The sequence below is a fragment of the Bos grunniens genome, chromosome 4, assembly GCF_055505025.1.
Source record: "Bos grunniens cultivar Pamir isolate PY7600 chromosome 4, Bosgru_T2T1.0, whole genome shotgun sequence".
NCBI classification, from domain to species: domain Eukaryota; kingdom Metazoa; phylum Chordata; class Mammalia; order Artiodactyla; family Bovidae; genus Bos; species Bos grunniens.
In genome coordinates, this window is record NC_141168.1 from 59,634,817 (window position 1) to 59,657,672 (window position 22,856).

Below are 22,856 nucleotides of genomic sequence, written 5' to 3' on the forward strand. Positions count from 1 at the left end.
TCCAAGTGGGGGCAGAGTCCAAGCAAAGCAGCAAGAGGCAATTAGCAGCCTGTGCTGAGAAATACAGAATAGTGTGCTTGGCTAATTTAGAAATACATAGAAAACAATGATAAAGAAAAGACAGTGAGGACACTGGGAGTCGATCCATCCTGTTCTTATTCAACACATACTTACTAGTGCCCACTATGTGCTCAGAGGCTTGAGTATACAAAGAATAGGAGAGCACAGGACACTAGAAAATGCTGAAGATTAGAAAAATAATCTAGTTATTGCAACCTGCAAGTGTTTGGTGGCGAGACCTATTAGTGCTTTGGGAACACATCAGAAGAAGAAACTAACGCTGCCTTTGGTAAGTAGTGACATTTTCCTGGAGGAGTTGAGTGTTACGAGATGGGAGGACCTTATTTGACAGAAAAAAGGCAGGAAAGGACTTCAGGAAGAGAGTAGCAGTATTTCTAAAGAACTGAATGTGAGAATGAGAAGAGCTGGCCAAGACTTGAGCCCAGGCTCCATGGGAAAGGAAGAGTAAGAAAGTTAGGAAGGAGATAGATCATGAAGAGGCTTGAAGCTCAGATTACAGACCACCAGCTTCATGCTCTAGAATATGCTGCTGCTGCTGCTAAGTTGCTTCAGTTGTGTCCGACTCTGTGCAACCCCATAGATGGCAGCCCACCAGGCTCTGTCCCTGGGATTCTCCAGGCAAGAATACTGGAATGGGTTGCCATTTCCCTCTCCACTAGAATATAGATTAATGGTTTTCAAATATTTTGCTCTGAACCCCCAAAAGAAATTTGAAAAGCTATGTACCCTTCTACATTTTAATGGATGTTAAAATATTATTAAGGGGTATAAGTTCCATTAGTTGCAAGGGGTACAATCCCAGGAAGATTGTAAATATTACAATAGAAAAATTACATTAATCTTCCATATGTATCCAAAAGAATCTAAATATTATAATGACTTATACTTACTCTCATCTACTTTAAAAATATATGATCAAATTCTTCTTTCACAGTGAAAAATTTGCATTGATAATTCCTTTCCTTGAACTCATATTTCAGTGAAAAGTCTATTTCACTGAATTTTCCTTCCACTAGAGTTTTATCCCAATATAATGTATTTTTATGGTTGAAGGTATTTTTTCACACTAAAAATATGTATAAAATTTAAATAAAACCTTTACTTTCTTGTGAATAAAACACTGAAAGTATTTTAAAAATTCTTCTGGATAGATTTTTATTAGTAAAATTAACTTATCTAAGCAGTATGTATTGTTAATTTGATAAACAATTTCTAAATAATAAAGGTAAAATTTTATTGGAATTCCATCTTTTAATGAGATGGTTGGACTATTTCAATTAATACCTGTATCTTTTGAAAAATATTACTTACTCTTGTAAAGACACAAGGTTCATGTCAAGTATCATGTCTTTTTTTTTAATTAAAGTATAGTTGATTATAATTTGTGTTAACTACTGCTGTACAGCAAAGTGATTCAGATATATATATGTGTGCATATACATTCTTTTTTAAATATACACTTCTCCATTATGGTTTATCATAGAATATTGAATATAGTTCTCTATGCTATACAGTAAGACCTTGTTGTTTATCCGTTCTACATACAAAAGCTTACATCTGCTAACCCCAACGTTCTTATTTTTCATTTTTAAAGAGATAACAGCTGAGAAAACATGCTTACTTAAAGAAGTAAAAGAGAATGCAAGGACTTCTGATACCGTGGTGTCACTCAATTCTTTAACTCCTCTGAGTTAAATGTCAAAAATCTGAAAGTGATCACATCACTGAAAATTATTAAGTCTCCCTTCAATTGTGTTGAAAGCAAAAAACTTGATAAAACTGAGTTGCAAAAACATTTGCTGCCCAATCAATGGAGCCTTCCACTTTCTCAATTTCTGAGAAATATTTTAAAAAGTTTTACTAAGACTTACCTTTTAATTCTACCTACTACAATTTCACTTAGAGAGATCTTGTTAAAAACTAATATGCTCAGAAATAATTGGCAAGTTGAAATATTGTTCTTTTCAATACACTTTTGCCTATACAACATTTGAGGTAAAATTCTTTATCTTATTGTGTACCTCATAGACATTTTTGTCAAATGTTGGAGCCACAGATATAGTTCATTCAAGCTATGAAAAATGCCCTCTGTATAAACCTAAATGGCAAAGTCAGATCTTATTATCAAAGAAATTAACCAATCAGATTTTCTTTCAGAAGAATATAACTTTATTTTTTCATTTACTTTTATATTTGAATTTTAAGATAGAGGATGGATGGATAGAAGAAGATGGATTAATGGGTGGGTGGATAGATGGACAGATGGATGAATAGAAAGAAGGGTAGACAAATAATGAGTAAATGGATAGATAGAAAAATAATCTTAGACTATGCCCAATCATTTTTATCCACAAACTTAATTGCTAACTTGAGAAGTTCTCACCTGCCAGCAACAGCTTACTACTGCCAAATTTCTCACATTTTGTTGAAAGAAAAAGGTGTTTACTTTTACTTGTCTACTTAACAATCCAAATTTAGAAATTAAATAAAACAATAAAACAAGATCTAAACTCATTATAAATATAAACCTAGATGGTTTTGCAAGGAAATATACCTGAATATCAATAGTGATCATCTGACTTTGAGGACTACAGTTCATTACATTCTTTAAAAATATCTGTATTTTCTAAAATCTCTATGGAAGTCATATATTCTTTTATAGCTACAAAAAACCCCCAATAAATTGTATTTTATCAAACAATATCTCATTGAATAAGCTTTTTAATAGTTGCCTTCTACTTCAATAAGCTTAAGGAAATTATGAAAAGACCTTTGTTCTTTCAGCTCTCTACTAGGTGTTTTCACAAACTATATCTCATTTAATCCTCACAGCAACCTCATGAGATTGGTACTTCCCATTTTACAGATGAGAAATATGAGACTCAGAGAGGTTAAGCAATATACCTGAGGCCTTTCAGACAAGTAGTGATTCAACTGCTCATGGGCTAGCTAGTGATTCCTACCCAGATGCACTGAAATTTGAAATTTATACACTGCTGACTATCACAGTGCATACATTAAAATTTTGGATTCTGAAAGTGAAAATTGTCATTTGTGTTAACCAAAATAATAATTGCTATAGTGATGTCTATATGATTTGCGAATATAGTTTCTTAATATTCTTTTCACTTTCTAATGATGTTTTCTGGAGAACAAAGTGTTTAATAAAGTACAACTTGTATTTTCTTTTTGTATAGTTCTTTTGATGTCGTATCTAAGAGTCTTCACGCAGTCTAAAATCACAAAGATTCTTCTTCTGTACTTTTTCTGAAAGTTTTTAGTTTTAGTTTTCACCTTGAGGTCTAAGATCTATTTTGAGTTAATAATTATGTATGCTTTGGAGTAAGGAATCAGACAGTGTCAGCTCTTTAACTGGTTTCTTTGAAATTTTTGGCTATTCTGGCTTCTTGTCTTTTCCATACAAATTTTAGGATCAGCTTGCCAACTTCTACAAAAAAAAAGATGTTAGGATTTTGAAGGAATTGTATTTAGTCTATTAGATCAATGTGGGGAGTATTGCCATCTTAACACTATTGAGTCTTCTGATACATTAGCCTGAAGTTATCTCTCCTTTTCTGTAAAGCACCTTTAATTTCTCTTTACAATGTTTTATAGTTTTCAGTATAGAGTAATTACATTTCTTTTGTTTGATTTATTCCTATTTTTATCACATTATGAATGGAATTGTTTTCTTAATTTCAGTTCTTAAACATTTGCTGTTAATATAAATAAATATAATTAATTTTTATATTAATCTTGAATCTTACCACCTTGCTAAACTTGCTAATTCTAGTACTTTTATTGTAAATACCTTAGGATTTTATATATTCAGGAACATGTCTGAAAATATTGTTTTACTTATTCCTTTCCAATTTGCTTGCTTCAATTATTTTTCTTTCTTTATTAAGCTGAATAGAATCTTCAAAACAATGTTAAGTACAAGTGGTGAGGTAGACATCTACCATGTTTCTGATTTTGAGAGAAAAGCATTCAGTCTTCCCTCATAAAATATAACATTAGTAATAAGTTTTCATAGATGCTCTATATCATGTTAAGGAAGTTCCTTTTTCTTTCATAACTTCTTGAGTGGTTTTAACATGGATGGGTGATTGATTCTGTCAAATTATTTTTCAGTTTCTATCAGGATGATAATGTAGTTATAGCTTCTATTCTACTAATCTGATATATCCTATTAATTGATTTTCAGATCTTAAAACAACCATGCATTCCTAGGATAAATGGTACTTTATTATGGGGTATAAACTAGTTTATATGTTGCTGCATGCAGTTTTTTAATGTTTTTTTAAGGATTTTTGTGTCTATGTTCATACAGGATATCAGTCTCTTATTTCCTTTTCTTGTGATGTCTTTGTCTGGATTTGATATTAATGTAAAAGATGGAATGATCTAGAAAGTATTCCTTCCTCTTATATTTTATGAAAAAAAGGGAATGAATTTAAATGGGTTGGTGAATACATTCAAAGTTGTGGCTAAGTTGGCTTTACTTTTCTTAGGCTCTTTCAGGTCTTCCCAACACTTGCAGTTTCCAAATCAGTCAGGGATGTGTGGAGACCTTATCTTGGCCTTCTATGATGCTCACATTACTAGGGCTTCACTGTGAAATTTCTGGCTGATCGTCATTGTCTCACCTAGGGCCAAAACCTTAAGCTAGCAAACTGCGTGTTCTCCTTGTTAATTCCCAACAGAGTCCATCACTTTTAGCCAACAAAGCCATCTTTGAATCCTGGCTGAATCAAGCCTGTCCCATTAGCAGTAGACCTGCTGGTTTTTGCAGACAGCTCCATGGTAATGAAACTACTGTTCTCACTAACTAAGCTGAGGGCCAGGGTAGATGGAGCAGCCTCAGGCAAAAAGGTCAGAGTTTTACTGTTCTTCTTGAAGTGCGAGCAGTTTTTCAAGAATAAACATTCCTCAATTCACTGTGGTCCAATGGTTGATTTTTAGTGTCCCAAAACGGTTGCTTAAGACAGTCTTTCCAGTTATGCTTGGCCTTTTGCACAGCGGGCTCACGAGCCCCTCATACCATAATAATCAGAATTCCCTCTTGCACTTGTTTATATCTGAAAGAATCTGGGGCTTATGTTAAAGGGCAATCTAATCTGTTTTAATTTACATTTGACATTTTTAAATTGTGGGAATCATACTTTTAAAAAAAGGACTTTGTCCAGGGAAAGATTCGGAAGATTTGTCTTCTTTGTTAACATTGAAGAACAATTAGTTTATTAGAGAAAGGGAATAATAGTGGAGTAATTTATTTTTCTTTTCAAATTCTAAGTGTGAAGGCGGGAGAAAAAATCTTGACTATCAACCCCTTCCCCCTCAGAAACAAAACAAAACAAAACAAAAAACCCTCAACCCACAGCATTCTCTTCATCTATTAATTTCCTCTATATAGTCATGCCTATTTGGTGAATCAGTTTGGGATTCAGTCACATACATTCTCTTTTGCAATACTCCTTAGCATTTAGTTTGGAGACTTTTCTTTTTTAATCATTTCTATGAGTGGTTGGCAGAATGACAAGATTAGTGAGGGCAGAACCTCAGAATGTGATTGGATATCACTTCTGTGATTATGTTATGTTCTATGATAAGAGAGGGGCTTCCCATTTGTTGCTAGTGGTGAAGAACTTGTCTGCCAATGCAGGAGACAGAAGAGACTTGGGTTGGGAAGATTCCCAGGAGGAGGGCATGGCAACCCACTCCAGTATTCTTGCCTTGACAATCCCATAGACAGAGGAGCCTGGTAGGTTACAGTCCATGGGGTCGCACGGAGTTGGACATGACTAAAGCGACCTAGCACACAGGATAAGAGAGATTTTGCATATGCAGTTAAGGACTTTAGTTAGTCTACTTTGAGTTAGTCAAGTTTATTGGACCCAACATAATCAGGTCAACCCTGTAAACAGAGGATTTTTTTTTTCCCTCTAGCTGTTCTTAAAGAAATAGGTATGTTGTTAACTTCCTTTGTAAAGGAGTAGCCTCTAAGAGCTGAGAGTGATCCTTGCTGACAGCTTGTAAGTACATGGGACCTTAGTCCTGAAAATCCAAGAAACTAAATTCTGCCAACAACCAGTGAACTTGCAAGAGGACCTGAGTCTCAACTCACATTGCAACCCCAGCTGACATCTCAATTTCAGCCTTGTAAAATTCTGAGCAGAGAACCCAGTTATGCTATGTCCAGATTTCTCATGTGCAGAAATTGTGAGACAGTAAATTTACATTGTCTTAAACTGAAGAATGTATGGCAATTTATTACACAGCAATAGAAAGCTAATAGACTATGAACGCTTTTTTTTTTTTCCCCATAAGTGCATCTTTCAATAAGATAGCCAAGATTTGAGAATTTGTAGTTACGCAGATAAAGATTGACAAGAAATTATTCAGTTTGCTCGGGCCTCTTTGCTTTATATTAGGTTCAATTTTAGGCCTTTTATAGCATATTTTCAATTGTTTTTTACTGATTTCCCAAAGAGTACATAATCACAACTCCTTTGGGTACTTAGTATGTACTGAGCACAGTTGTAAGTCCTTCATGTTTATTTACTCCACATCACCCTGGCTTCCCAGGTAGCTCAGTGGTTAAAAAAAAAAGAAAAGAAAAACAAAACCCTGTCTGCCAATGCAGGAGATGTAAGATACCAGGGTTCCATCCCTGGGTCAAGAAGATCCCCTAGAGGAGGAAATGGCACCCCATTCCAGTATTCTTGCCTGGACAATCCTATAGACAGAGGAGCCTGGCAGGCTACAGTTCCATGGGGTTGCAAAGAGTCAGACACAACAGCGGTATGAACATATACCTAAGCCTCCACACCGTCCTAGGATGCAGGTCCCATGTAATTTCATCTTATAGACAGGGGACACGAAGTACAGAGGGTGAAGCTGTGCCCTTATGTCACGTATGTACAGAGAGGCAGAGCTAGGACTCAAATCCAGACAGTCTGAGCCCAGAGTCCAAGCTCTCTTACTCTTAACCACCATGTCTTACTATTGTTTATGCAAGCTCATCTAGAAAATGTGGAATATTCAGAAAGCGCTGAAAAGAAATTACAAATCATTTGTAACCTCATTACTCACAGATAACCACACAACCACAATTAGCATTTCGCTGTTCATCCTATCTGGGATAACAGCTATGTAAACAGAAAGGTGGGTACATTATAACTTCTGGGGGATTTCACTCCACTTAATGTTTTGTGACATTTTTTTTTCCCTCTTTCTCATAATATATTTAAACTATAATCTAGTTTACTGTGTCTCCCTTTCCCTCCAAAAAAGAATTTATTCACTTTCTTCTTGAGGAAAAGCATACTGTCCACTGTTTTTCAATTTTGCACACTTTGGGATCTTTCCCCAGAATTGTGTCCCTCTCTCTAGAGTGTCTTTGTGGGTCTTCTCTGCAGGGGTATGACCCCAGAACAAGCCAGAAAAACAAAAGGCAGATGTGAGCTTAGTGAAAAATGGAGGTGATCATAAACCTACCATCTGCGCCAAGGTTGGGGTTAAATTCTATGATAATCTAAAAATATAAGTAGAGGATTTAGGAGAGGGGAAATGGGAAAGTGAGGGACAAAGTGCAGAGGGTTGCATGAAGCTGCAGCTGGGAACCAGAGGGCAAATGGCTACACCTCGAGCCTCAGCAGGGCCTGTGAGGGTGAAGGTGAGCAGGCACCAGCAGGGAGTGACTGCGGACTGCCAATACCAGCCAAAGAGCTGCACCAGCCATGACACTTCCATGTGGGAGCTCTGAGGGCCGGGGACTGTAAGTGTCAGGGAGACACACAGTCTCTCCCCAAGAACCGAGAGCAACCCTCAGAGAGGGGAGAAGGAAAAGAGCCCTGAATTATCCGGAGAGACTAAACCTAAACCCACGAGTGGAAAGATGAAATGTTTTCTGTCCTCAGCAGTGACTGTGATGGTTTATGAACAAGTGTTCAGATATAGAAAAATAGAGAAAATAAAATTTCTGTCCATGTAAATTGTTATCATAGATTTTCAACCTTCTCTGCTGGCTCTGTCTAAATCTTTCCTATTTTTGTCAGTGACATTGTTACTTTACCATTCCCGCTGGCCGAATGCTTAGGATCATTTCCTCTTTATCATTCGAACATAAAGTCATCCCTGACCATTGTATGTGTGATGTGGGGGTTGGTTTTAACTTTACTCCCAAGGCATTTTATATGCTTAACCAAACATGAATGATGGAAAAAAGATTTTTTGTTTTCTTTTAAAACTCTTTAAAAAGCTTCCTGAGCACCAAATAGGGCTTAAATAAAAACAAAAAACAAAAACAACCTCAAAAGTCAAAACATTTAAATGTCAATGACTTAAAAATGTAAGGATTATTTTGCCCCTAAATCATCCATGTAAAGAAAATAATGTTTTGCAAAAATGAACATGACTTAATATTGATTTCATAACATTTGAAAGGCAGCAGAAAGAGGCCCTGCCCATTCCAGCACAGTAGAATCAGAATTTGCTTGGTGATCAAATGAAATGTATAGTTCAGTGCAAAGAAATTATGGTAAAACTAGGGAAAGAGGCCATTAGGGTTTTGCATTGCTTAGTTCTGATTTTGGAATATGTTCAAGGCCATGCCCTCCAGATCTGCTGGCTGGTTCCCACTGCAAAGGCTCTTCCTGGCATAGGCACTGCGGTTGTTTGTTTATGATGGGGATGTTGGCTCAGTCACTCAGTAACTTCTACAGTGGCTCCTTGTGGAGCATCTCTCCAGTCACGACAGTCCCCACTTCCGTGAGCATTGCCACCTCCCTCCCCGAAACTGGCAGCCACATCTGCATTGTGAGCTCTCTTCACTCCCACCTGCCTCTTATTCACTGATCTAAAGACTTAGCCCAGATTCTTTCTTCTAGGAAGTTAGATTGACAGCCAGAAGGAGAATCCCTCTCTGTGTGGGTTGACCTCTTATGTGCAAACTCTGGATTATGGGAGCCAGTAAATTGGAAGGCATATAGTCTTGCTTTTTCATCTGAAAGTTGTTGGGATTAACAGAAGTCCAACAGGCAACTCCTCCTTTACTCCCACCCTCTCCAAGAGGCTCTCCCTCTTACCACCAGCTGAGAGTGGAGTGAGCTTACTTTGCTGCTTCCTAAGACACTTCCACATTTGACCGGTGACTAAGGGCATCCCCAGGTCCCCTTTCAGGAGATACCTCCCACCGCCACAACTGCTGAAGGCACACACTTGACCCACAAAATTGTGGTATGACAAAATGGTTACTTTAAAATTTGTTTTGCAGTAAAATATAATCAAAACAACCACATCATAGGATCCCCTCAACACCTCTTGCTAACTCTCTGAGCCTCATTGGGAATGGGGCAGGAAAGGAAATGAGTATATTATGTCTACTTTATGGAAGTGTAAGACCAAGTTATCTCAGTTCAACCATCCTAAAAATAAAACTGATTTCACTTAAGCCTTTCTCAAGAGCATTTCATTTTATAAGCTTGAGGTATTTGTTTTGAGAAAAAAGAAGGTGGTAAATAATTATTGGATGGAACCAAATATTGAGTGGGGACAACCTCCTAGGCATGTTTCCAATGGGACCACAGATCTCTGTTTCCAGGTCTGTGAAGAATAGATTCTCATGGAATCTGGGCCTTAAGGTTTTAATTTAAAAGAAGACTTTTAAACTAGGGATGTGTTCTTTACCATGTATAATGACTGGAAATCATGATTTTTTTTTCAAGAAATAGGACTAAATCAGATATTTTCTCTCCAGTCTCCAGAAATAATTTATGTGTCACACTCTGTATCCCAATTTTTCATTTGTAAGAGATGGCCACTATGCTTATCCCTTGAGTTCTTTTCTTGGCTCTTTTCCTGGGATCTGCTCATTGAATAATTACTACTCAGACTTTGGCTCCATGGACCGACCCTGTGAAAGCCTGCTGGGAATCTCCAGGTATGATATGAATATCAAAGGTCTTACCCTACTTTTACTCCTCTCCAAAACAACAACAACAACAAACAAACAAAAACACCAAACAAAAACACCAAACAACAACTTGGAAATAAAATACTTTAATAAAAGCTAAGTGAAAGAGCCTTATCTCAGCCAGTGTTCAATGTTTTCAGGTGACTGTTTATTGTCAACTCTGGACTCACTGACAGAAAGAACAAAACTAAGATTGCTGAATCCCTACTGTGTGCAAACACCATAAATTTACATGTATTATCTCAATTCTCACAGCATCCCCATGAAGTGGGTATTATGTGCCTCATTTCATTGGTAACACAGAGGCATGGAAGTGTTAAGTAAGTTGCTCAAAGTTTCAGATTGTACAGGATGGAGCAGAGGATGGGGATGGCAGCAGTTCAAAGGTCAAAGTCTACCTTCTTTCTGATATATAATGCTGCCTGTTGTCCTGAAAGGCAGTTGAGAATTTCAGGCTCTTACAGTTGCCATCCAAGGGGAGAAGATTTCAATCACCAATGAGGTGGAACACTTTTAATTCAAGCTAGCAACTATATAGCACACTTCTATACACGCATATTTGCATACAGAGTGAATGCTTACTTTAAAACTCAAAATTTTTCTCTGCTAGTGAGGTTATTGATACTTTAACTGGATTCTTTTGGCCATGGATGCCATTAAATAGGTGGTTTTCTATGAAAGCCAAGATTTTGACCCCATGATATTCACATTAAAAATACACAGAATAAGAATTCCCTGGTGGTTCAGTGGTTAAGAATCCTCCTGTTAATGCAGGGGACACGGATTTGATACCTGAGGAAGATCCCACATGTCTCGTGGCAACTAAGCAAGCATTCTACAACTACCGAACCTGAGGAGCCCATGCTCTGCAACAAAGGAAGCCACTGCAATGAGAAGCCAGACACCACAGCTACAGAGTAGCCCCCATTAACTGCAATTAGAGAAAGTTTGAGCACAGCAATGAAGACCCAGTGCAGCCAAAGATAAATAAATTTATATATCAAAAAAGAAGTAAATAAGAAGTAAAAAAGAGCTGAGTTTGTTTTAAAAAAAAAATGCACAGAATAATTACTTACCTATGCAGGCATGGCCATTGGAGTGTCTGGTGTCAGGCCAGTTGCCATAGCCTGAAGAGGCCAAGGTGTGAAGGGTCAGGAGAAAAAACACAGGAGCAGCCATAATGAGTTTCCGAGGAGACTTCATCTCAGAGCTATTATATCAGGAGACTTCAGGCTGGTGACAGAAGCTGCAGGCTGAAGGATGCTGAAGTTGAGGCCCAAGAACTGATTAGTCTCTCTCCATTTCTCTTCTGTCCTTTAACACACGCTCACCACACTCACATACACATTTTTCACTACGCAGAACCCAGACAGGGAGCCGCACGTCTTGGGTCTGGGAAGAGCTGGAGGAGCCCCTGGTGCACAATTCTTCTAAGCTGCAAACTGAAGGAAAAGCTGCCACAGGTTGCATCTGAGGCAGCCAAGAGTGCTTTTGCACTTGCTGGCTGAAGTCAGTGGCGGTAAACCCTAGGAACCTTGAAGCCTCCCGGAATCATCCTGTGGCCTGGTTAGGCAGCTCTTCCTCTTTCTTTCTTGCAAAACAAAGCTAAACTAAAAGTAAAACTGAAGAAGAAAACCTCAACCACAAACACACAACACTTTAGCAATTTGATAGCAGTGTTCAGACTGTAAAAATTACCATCTGTTATATTCAGAAGTTATACAGTTTTGCTCTAAACTGTTTTATATGCTGAGATCAGGCTCCTTTGGTGGTTAAAGAATGTTCTGATCAAGTAGTTGCTTTCCTTTGGAAATGTTGGATTATTCCTTCAAGGGTCAAGTTTTCCTAGGGCCTTTCATTGGTGTTCAGAAAATGACCAATGAGATAGTCATTGGGCACTTGGCACTGGTGGGTTTTCAATCTAATAAGAAAAAAAATGAGCTGAAATTAATCAATTCATTTTTACTTGGCTGTGTATGATACATCTCTTTTCTGAAGAATTTCAAAGTATGTTCAGATCCCTCACCTGAGAATGATTCATTCATTTTTGAGAGGCTGATTTTCTACTTTGAAGATGAGAACCGAATGCTATTTTTACAAGGAAAAAAAAACTAACTGAAAACTCAACCAGACTGTAGATAAAGACATATAATCTAAATGCTTTGTTCTAAAATAGGATACAGCAAGGTCACAAGCTGTTTCTTATCCAATAAGATAAGAAGACTGGGGCAAATGGCCACAATCTGATGGGCCTAGGGATCAAGCAATCAACATTCTCCCTTATTAGGCTCTGAAGAAAGCTTGTTATAGACTTTATAAAATATTATAAAAGCTATCAAGGGACTTCCCTGGCGGTCCAGTGGCTGATATTCCACGATCCCAAAGCAGGGAGCCAGGGTTCTATCCCTGGTCAGGCAACTAGATCCCATATGTTGCAACTAAGAGTTTCCATGTCACTAAAGATTCTGCATGCAGTGACTAAGACCAGGAGCAGCCAAATACATAAAAATATTAAAAATTATTTAATTGTTTTAAAATTTTAATTAAATATAATATTTCTAGTAACATTTACTAGAAATCAAAATTGGTAAAGATTTCTTCTCCTCCTCCTCCCCCTGCTTTTACTTAAGGAGTAACATTTTAAATAGCAGGTAGAATTTTAGAGTTGCATTCTTTCTAGGATGTAGGAGATACCAATTTTTATGGTTTGAAGATTCCTTGAGAAAGCATCAGTTTAACAAATGCCAATTTGTCAAATTTCTGAATCTGTGACAAACACCAGAGTGTTTCCCTTCTTAAGTCCCCAGCACTGGCTGGGTCAATGACTACCAAAAATGTCTTGCTCATCAAGGGCCCTTGACTTCCTTTGAGGCTGATCTGCTGGTTTGCAAGGTCCCTGACCCTGTGGCCAAGGGAAGCTCTAGAGGTCACCAGGACCACCAGAGGGGTCAGGACCCAGGGAAATTCTAGAGAATTCCTGAGGAGGCAGAATCAGAGTTATTACTAGTACTGCCTGCAAAGACAAAAAGATACTTGTTCAGCTATCCTGTCTGATGTTCACTTCTAGGTCAAGTATTAGACGAGTGGTGGAACCTTTCTAAACTTTGGTTTCCTCATTTATGTTGGGATAATAATATTTCTCAGGATTCTAGGAAGGACTAAAATAGACAATGGATTCATGCTATAAAGCAGTGTGCCCTGCAAGAAGTGTTTGGTAAAACAAAGTTTTGGTTACTGCTATCCCAGCAGGAGTATGAGGAAATCTGCACCCGAGGCCAGATTTCAAGAGAATTATTATAAGACATTCACAGTAGTTGCAGGCCAAGATATAGGAAAATGATACTGCCTGCATTTATTAAAGGCTGCACTTATTGAACACCATCTGTGTACAGAACCAGCCCTCCAGGAGCACAGAGGGTAGTTTGCTAACAATAGGTGGGTGAGGAATCTTTGCATAGGTTCAGAAAGAGCCACTGCACAGGCTCTGGGCCTGCTGGGGCTTACCTGGTAATTCAGCAGTAAAGAATCTGCCTGCAATGCAGGAGACACAGGTTTGATCCCTGGGCTGGAAAGATCTCCTGGATGAGGAAATGGCAACCAGTTCCAGTATTCTTGCCTGCAAAATCCCATGGGCAGAGGAGCCTGGAGTGCCACAGTCCATGGGGTTGTGAAGAGTTGGACACTACTTAGTGAGTAAACAACAAGAACAAACTGGAGCTCCTGAGGGTCTCCTAGTCTAGGTATGTAGCTGTGAGCCAGACTGGGCCACCTCAGGGTGAGGGACATTTCTCAGTGTTAAGACAGTGGGCAAGTTTTAGACCCGTGGTCATGTGTGCACGAACTCAGGGAGTTCACCCACAAGCACTCCTGGAATCGTGGTCCTGAGGTAGACTGGATGCTTAGGCTTCAAGCAGGGTGGGCTGTACTGGGAATCCTGGGCTTAGTTCTGCAGTGGAGATAGTCCTTTGTCGTTTCCAGGGCTGAAATTCCTCAGCTGCAGGGGAATGTCAACATGTAGTGGGTTTTCCCTAAACAGAGGTGATTTTCATGCTTGAAGGGTGAATTCTTAGTTAGCAGGGTCAAAAGAGGAACACAGAAATCAGGAAATGACTTGCTAATTGATACTGAAGGGAGTGCATGTGCCCACACACCGCTAAACAAACCCTCCCTCCAGCTGCCCAGGTGGAGGTGGAAGTGGGTGTGGAGGCGGTGGGCCCTACCGTTTGCACAGGCTCTCTCAGACTCCTGGTCTCCTCTCCCCCGGCCGTCTCACTGGGCACTGAGTGCACATGGCCTAGAATATCTGTACAACTTGCTGAAAGGCCCTGGACCTATGGCGTGGTTTCTCACAAAAAACCCCTTGTTGGACCCTGTGTATGTCCCCTGAGGACCTCCTGCTGCCAGAGGCTCCAATTCTGATTTTCTCAAAATCTCTTTTTAGAAAATGAGATTTCTTCCTTGAAGCACTTTGTTACTTACTTCACCAGAAGCGTTTGGATTCGAATCACAGTCTGTCCTGCTGGCAGAAGGCTGAGGGTTTGTAAATTCTTGAATGTAACACTGGTGGTTGGTTGTGGCTTGTTCTGTCTGAATATGCTTCCTGATTAGTTTTCGAACTGAACTGGCCTCAATCACCTCATTCACAGCAAGTTCCTTAATCAGAAAAACAAAAACAACAAAAACCCAAAACAAAACTGACCTGGGTGACAGAAGACACTAAATTCCGGTGCTCTCTCAAAAGTGCCTCTTCTCTGACTTTCTGACACCAAGGATCTGTCTCCATGCTTCTGGCTTCCCAAGACTTTCTGGGGTGACTGTCTGTTCAAACCAAGCCCAGATCCTTTGCTGGCCCCTCCGCCGCAGTCAGAGTTTATTTATTCTACTTTCATTCAGTCTCTTCTGTTCCTTGCTGCAGAAATCCTAAATTAATTCAGGAGAAGGGTGCATGCCGGCTGATTAAAAGCATTCTGGTGGAGGGGGGGGTGGGTTCCCTGGTGACTCAGCGGTAAAGAATCCACCCACCAATGCAGGAGACATTCCTGATCCAGAATGATCCCTCATGTGCAGAGAAACTAAGCCCGTGTGCCACAACTATTGAGCCTGTGTTCAAGAGCCCAGGAGTTGCAACTACTGAAGTCCACGTGCCCTAGAGCCTGTGCTCCGCAACAAGACAAGCCGCAGCAGTGAGAAGCACTGCAGCTAAGCAGTAGTCCCCACTCGCTGCACCGAGAGAAAACTCGCACAGCAATGAAGACCCAGCACAGCCAAAAGTAAATAAATAAATAAAATTATTGTAAAAAAGCATTCTGGGCTTAGGATCAGGTGAGCTTTCATCTTCATCATGGTTTTAGCACTTTACTGTATGTTCTTGGGCAAGCTGATCCACCTCTCTGAGTATCAGCTTATTTAACTATAGAATGGGTTATATGATGCCAAATATCATAGGGAAATTATGAGGATTACAGAGACAACATGAATTTAAAATAAACTAACAGTGTTAGATACATTTAAAACTAACAATGAATTAACACTATCCTTCTCCAGTATTGGAATTTTAACATGTTTTACTTTGTACATTTTCTCAGAACCTTTAAAGGGATGTCCATTTTAGTTATGCACTTAAGTAGATACAGAGTAGAAATTCAGAACACACTAGAGGAGTGGCCAGCCATGGGTATTATCAGTGGAGGGAGAGAACTTGCAGATGTATTGTAGGAAGTAACCACCTGATAAGAGAGAATGTGGAAAATCACCCCAAGAGGTACACTGGTAACTTCCAGCAGGAAAAAACACCCCCCAGAAAATAAGCCAGTGATCCTCAATGTGTTAACAGTGTGGCAATGGCAGCAACGCTGTGACCCAGACACACAATGAGTTCTGTACTCCAACACTCCTTTCTTGCTCCCCGTTAATCATATCCCCCATTCCCACACTCTGACATTCTTAAGACTTTTAGAGATACATTCACACTTGCTGGCAGAGGTATGCCGTTTATAACTACAACTGCCTTCTAAGGAGAGTGAATTCTTTAAAATGAACTTCTTTTGTCTGCTGGTCAGCTGACAGTAAATTTGGGAAAAGGAACTGTGGCACGAGTTGCTTTTCAGCAGTGAGGAGGTAGAATTTGGACACAACGTAGAAGGAAGGAAATAGCAGCAGAGAAGGGAGAAGCAGAATCAGATGAGATACTGGGGTCTTGCTGACTGAAGAGGCAGCAGAGAAGTGCTGGGACATGGGGATGACAAAAAACCCTGAGCTAATAGGAAGTTGTGATATGAAGAGGAAGTTGTTTGCTGTGCCATGTGAGAGATGATGCTTTGCCCAGATTCTGAATGGATTCTTGTGGAAATCAATGAGGAAATGAGTTTCATGTTTGGATCAGAGCTGGGCAGAGCAAAGAAGGTAGTAACAGGTCCAGGGAGGGAGAGGGACCCGGAGTTTATATGCTCAGGGATTCACGGGTATTTTGGGGAGGGCTTTGGACTTTCACATGTTATAAATAGTCTCATATGCTTTAGACTCCCGTATGCTATAGACTGGGGGGAATATGGGCTTAAACTAGTTTTACCTAGATCTGCAAAGTATAAAGCAGAGTTCGAATGCACAAAACAGAATAAAATAAACAGGTGAAATAAGCTTGAAGCACATTCATTCATTCTTTTATTTTTTTAGATAAAAGAAGTTCAGAGTGGGCAGTTTAGGGCTGTTAGGTTGTCCCATGGTGTCTTCAGGCACCCAAGCTTCTAATTTTCTGTTCGACTATCTTAGAATTAGTAGGGCAGAAAATATTAGACCTAATATGGCTGCTAGAGCTCCAGCCATCATGTCTATGTTCCAGAGCAGGATTAGAAGAAAGCAGAAGGCTAGTGAAGCTTACACCTTTCTTTATAAAGAGCTTCTTTCCAAATCTTCAGAACATTTTTGCATACATCTCGTTGGCCACACGTGGCTACCAGGGATGCTGGGAAATAGTCATATAAGCCTTCCTAGCTTAAGGAATCTGGGGCAGGTGGTCTTTATTCTGATGGCAACATGCTCAGTGAAAATCCAGAGTTATAAGCAGAAGGAGAAAGAGAATTATTGGGAGGCAACTGTCTACCATGTGTATTATACATAAATATATGTGAATATTTTTCTTTCTCAATTGTATATAATTGATTACCTTGCATTATGAGCATTTGGAAGATGGAATGAGGCACACTGACTCGTCCTATTCTTCCCAGTGGTGTTTTCTTTAAAATATGGACAGCAGACGCTCCCTAAAGGCACTTTTCTCTCTAACTCTTGTTCCGGACAGCTCATGGAAAAACATATTGGCAAAAACTTTCATGAAAATCACAGCTGAGACTGAAAAGGGACAAGCTAACCTATGGTCAGGGGACTGTCGGGAGTAAGCCAGGGTCCTGACTTAATAGGGAGTTTGCCACTACATTTGAAAAATATGGATTAGTTAAATCTCTTCTGGGGATATTTTCACGGAAGAAGTGTAAATAAAATTCACTAAGCTTCAAGCTAACCATGAACGAAATGCTAAAAGCAGCTTCAAGTTACATGTGGAAGATGTAGGACATTGCAGCTGCAGAATGATCTCAGAAGCAAAGTGGCTAAATATAAGGAGACCTTGAGAACTTGTCTTGAGCTGCTGCTGCTGTTAAGTCGCTTCAGTGGTGTCCGACTCTGTGCGACCCCACAGATGGCAGCCCACCAGGCTCCTCCATCCCTGGGATTCTCCAGACAAGAATACTGGAGTGGGTTGTCATATCTTGAGCTAAGTGTATACTATTTTACTGCATGAGCCCCAGATGCACACAATGAGTTCAGAGCAGTCTATTACAGGCTTATTTGGAGTTCTACATTCGGTTCAAAGATCTCTTCTTGATATCCCCAGTCACTGTGTCAAGAGTTAGTAGACAGAGAGTAAGGGAAAAGGAGAGAAGATCATGAAATTGCTTCACACAGTATCTGGCACAGAGCAAGATGCTTACAATGTTGCATCCAAATCCACGTCCAGACTCCTGCCAAGTGCCTCCAAAGGGAAGGTGATGGAAGGGAAGCAAAGGGAGGGATGAATATACCTTAATAGATTAAAAAAAAAACAAATAACCAGAATAAATATATCCATGAATGACCTTATGTTATGATAATATGGGCTTTTAGAGAAAAAGAAAGATACAAGGAGTTTTATTAAAGATGAAATTAGAGTTGAAGAAAAATAGTAATCTTATTAAAAAAAAACACAGTAGATCATATTATCCTGATGCTTACAACCCGCCATGGCTCCCTATGGTCCACCAAATAACGAGTGAATTCTTTGGAAGGGCTCACAAGTCTTCTCATCATTTTGAGACTCCATCCCTTCAGTCACATTTCTCATCACTTTCCCAGGTGTTCTGCTGGCATCAAATTACCAGTGTTGTGCCTAGACAGGCCCAGCTGTTCCTGCCTCAGTGCCTTTGCAAGAACTTTCACTCTGTCTGAAATATCCTTTTCCTTATCTTCCAGGACAACTGCCCCTTTTTGTTCAAGTTTACTTCTTCTCAAAAACCTCCTGTGTCCCTTGCCAAGCACAAGTGTTTGACCCATTCTCATTGTTACCAAGACACTTCAGGCAAGCCTCCACTGGCCCTTGCCTCTGTAGCCTGGACATTAGTGTGGACATCTGCTACTTCTTCCCCTCTACTCCCTCCACTGGATGCTGAGGGCAAGTTGTTTTGCTCTATCACTGTGGAGTATGCACCTACTCATGGCAGGTATTCAATAAATGAATCATGGGGGGAAAGGGGGGAGCAAGCCAAAAGAAAAACTTTAAAGATATTATAAAAAGTGCTGTGCAAGATTTAAAGATATTATGGCAATACAGTGGAACAGATGACATTTTTCAGCATGTTCTCAGGAGTATTATGCAAAAGGAAAAGCATTAAAGGCATACAATTTTGTTTTCAGAACTAAACCCTAGTATAAATGTTGTGGAATCATATCAGCAAAGGATGCAAAGGAGGCTGAGCACCTGAGTTAGGATTTGAAAGGCAGTCCTATATCTGTGTAGCAAAAAAAACAAGAAGTGAGAGTGTTATCTTTTCAGAGAGAAGTCTACAGTCATGCAATTTCCTCCCAATTTGTCATGCTTGTTTTAATAAGACAGCAGAGTTGATTTCCCTGCAAACTATGAACCTGCCAGTTTGCTCTGATCAAGGGTGACCCTTCTTCAGACCCTCATCCCTCTATCTTCTCCTGAAGTCATTAATTAGACCATCTGCTTCCCCTGGTGTTTTCTGCTTTGCTGGAATACATTTCAGGAGTGGTTTAGCCTCTCGGGAGATACCATCTCGCTGTTCTGTCTTACCAACACCCCTACCTTCCCAGTATTCAAGTCAAAAAGAATGGAACCATCTAACCGGGTGTTTCCTGTACACCCGGCTCCTTTGAAGCATCTCCCTGCAAACTGCCCAGTGGAGGTAAAGCAACAATCTGGCACCTCATTTTAAAAGCTCTGGTGAGATATCTCTCCCAGGAGGTTAGAATACCTTATGGCTGCAGGCCATGAGATAAGAAATCCACTTAGTTTTTGATTCAGAAATTTCTTTTCCACTCTTTGATGTGAGAAAGTGCTCAGACTTTAAAACAGACCTGTGGGTTTAGAAGGCGGGCCTGACTCAAGATACCCATGTGGAAATGATCTGTGCCAGGCTTCAACCAGCTATACTAAAGACAATCCCATTAACACATAGCACCATGAACGACGTCCTTGAATTTCACCGTGCAGGAAATAGTTCATTCTCAATCAGCAACAGCAGAAAACTTTAATCCTCACATTGTTAGCTCTGAAACTTGGATCTTTTACTTCCATGGAGTCAGAGGTCCTAAGTTACATGATTATTAATGGAAAGAATCAAGTAGTGGTCCTTTCTCTGCGTTTTCTTTCATATGTAAATTTTAATAAAAATATAAGGAAATATTATATTGATGAAAGACAAGATTTTTCAGTAAACAGCTTTCAGACATTCAGCATGAAAACAATTATAATAAAATATGACAATGTTTGATTTAGTGCCAATATGTGGCTTTTAAATAAAACCAAATAATTTCCTATTAATTGTCAAGGAAATTAAAAAGTCAGCCTTATTTGACTGGATCCATGGACTGCAAGGAGATCCAACCAGTCTATTCTAAAGGAGATCAGTCCTGGTTGTTCTTCAGAAGGAATGATGCTAAAGCTGAAACTCCAGTACTTTGGCCACCTCATGCAAAGAGTTGACTCATTGGAAAAGACTCTGATGCTGGGAGGGATTGGGGGCAGGAGGAGAAGGGGACGACAGAGGATGAGATGGCTGGATGGCATCACTGGCTCGATGGACGTGAGTTTGGGTGAACTCCAGGAGTTGGTGATGGACAAGGAGGCCTGGAGTGCTGCAATTCATGGGGTTGCAAAGAGTCAGACATGACTGAGCAATTGAACTGAACTGAACTGAACAGTCTTCATAGGGTTCTGGGAAACTCTTCATTGAGTCATTCAACACATTTATTGATCATCTGTTACTGATTGCCTTATGGCCAGGTGCTGTTGCAGGCATGGAAGTTAAGAAAACTCACAGATTCCCATCCTCACTGAATTTACATTCTGTGGACTCACAGTGGACCCCAAGTGCCATATGACAAATCAATTTATTTAAATATGGTTGAGTTAAGGCAAACTGGAAGTGTTCAAACAGGAGATGGCAAGAGTGAATGTTGACGTTCTAGGAATCAGCAAACTAAAATGGACTGGAATGGGTGAATTTAACTCAGTTGACCATTATATCTACTACTGTGGGCAAGAATCACTTAGAAAAAAATGGAGTAGCCATCATGGTCAACAAAGAGTCCAAAATGGAGTACTTGGATGCAATCTCAAAAATGACAGAATGATCTCTGTTCATTTTCAAGGCAAACCATTCAAAATCACAGTAATCCAAGTCTATGCCCCAACCAGGAATGCTGAAGAAGCTGAAGTTTAACAGTTCTATGAAGACCTACAAGACCTTCTAGAACTAACACCCAAAAAATATGTCCTTTTCATTATAGGGGACTGGAATGCAAAAGTAGGAAGTCAAGAAACACCTGGAATAACAGGCAAATTTGGCCTTGGAATACAGAATGAAGCAGGGCAAAGGCTAATAGAGTTTTGCCAAGAGAATGCACTGGTCATAGCAAACACCCTCTTCCAACAACACAAGAGAAGACTCTACACATGGACATCACCAGATGGTCAACACCGAAATCAGATTGATTATATTCTTTGCAGCCAAAGATGGAGAACTTCTATACAGTCAGCAAAAACAAGACCAGGAGCTGACTTTGGTTCAGATCATGAGCTCCTTATTGCCAAATTCAGACTTAAATAGGAGAAAGTGGGGAAAACCACTAGACCATTCATGTATGACCTAAATCAAATCCCTTATGATTATACAGTGGAAGTGAGAAATAGATTTAAGGGACTAGATCTGATAGACAGAGTGCCTGATGAACTATGGACGGAGGTTTGTGACATTGTATAGGAAACAGGGATCAAGACCATCCCCAAGAAAAAGAAATGCAAAAAAGCAAAACGGTTGTCTGAGGAGGTCTTACAAATAGCTGTGAAAAGAAGAGAAGGGAAAAAGCAAAGGAGAAAAGGAAAGATATACCCATTTGAATGCAGAGTTCCAAAGAATAGCAAGGAGAGATAAGAAAGCTTTCCTCAGTGATCAGTGCAAAGAAATAGAGGAAAACAATAGAATGGGAAAGACTAGAGATCTCTTCAAGAAAATCAGAGATACCAAGGGAACATTTCATGCGAAGATGGGCTCAATAAAGGATAGAAATGGTAGGGACCTAACAGAAGCAGAAGATATTAAGAAGAGGTGGCAAGAATACACAGAACTATACAAAAAAGATCTTCATGACCCAGATAATCATGATGGTGTGATCAATCACCTAGAGCCAGACATCCTGGAATGTGAAGAAACATCACTATGAACAAAGCTAGTGGAGGTGATGGAATTCCAGTTGAGCTATTCCAAATCCTGAAAGATGATGCTGTGAAAGTGCTGCACTCAATATGCCAGCAAATTTGGAAAACAGCAGTGGTCACAGGACTGGAAAAGGTCAGTTTTCATTCCAGTCCCAAAGAAAGGCAATGCCAAAGAATGCTCAAACTACCGCACAACTGCACTCATCTCACACGCTAGTAAAGTAATGCTCAAAATTCTCCAAGCCAGGCTTCAGCAATATGTGAACTGTGAACTTCCAGATGTTCGAGCTGGTTTTAGAAAAGGCAGAGGAATCATAGATCAAATTGCTAACATACGCTGGATCATCGAAAAAGGAAGAGAGTTCCAGAAAAACATCTATTTCTGCTTTATTGACTATGCCAAAGCCTTTGACTGTGTGGATAACAGTAAACTGTGGAAAATTCTGAAAGAGATGGGAATACCAGACCACCTTACCTGCCTCTTGAGAAACCTGTATGCAGGTCAGGAAGCAACAGTTAGAACTGGACATGGAACAACAGACTGGTTCCAAATAGGAAATGGAGTACATCAAGGCTGTATATTGTCACCCTGCTTATTTAACTTATATGCAGAGTATATTGTGAGAAATGCTAGGCTGGAAGAAGCACAAGCTGGAATCGAGATTGCCAGGAGAAATATCAATAACCTCATATATGCAGATGACACCACACTTATGGCAGAAAGTGAATAAGAATAATGAGTCTCTTGATGAAAGTGAAAGAGGAGAGTGAAAAAGTGGCTTAAAGCTCAACATTCAGAAAACTAAGATC

General features: G+C 39.6%; 1 protein-coding gene across 3 annotated transcripts in view; it reads right to left on the reverse strand.

Moving 5' to 3' along the window:
• AOAH (acyloxyacyl hydrolase) overlaps positions 1 to 14,910 on the reverse strand; it is a 190,488-nt gene extending 175,578 nt beyond the window's left edge. The window contains exons 1-2 of one of the 3 annotated variants that reach the window (XM_086396565.1): positions 14,757 to 14,910; positions 11,134 to 11,320 (exon numbers count right to left, since the gene is read on the reverse strand). In XM_086396565.1, the coding sequence (XP_086252691.1) occupies positions 11,134 to 11,260 (127 nt within the window). In that variant the 5' untranslated portion in view covers positions 11,261 to 11,320; positions 14,757 to 14,910. Of the gene's footprint in view, positions 1 to 11,133; positions 11,974 to 14,756 lie in introns of those variants that run through there. The other 2 variants (XM_086396566.1, XM_086396567.1) reach the window with 2 other exon arrangements.
• Positions 14,911 to 22,856: the final 7,946 nt, after the last annotated feature.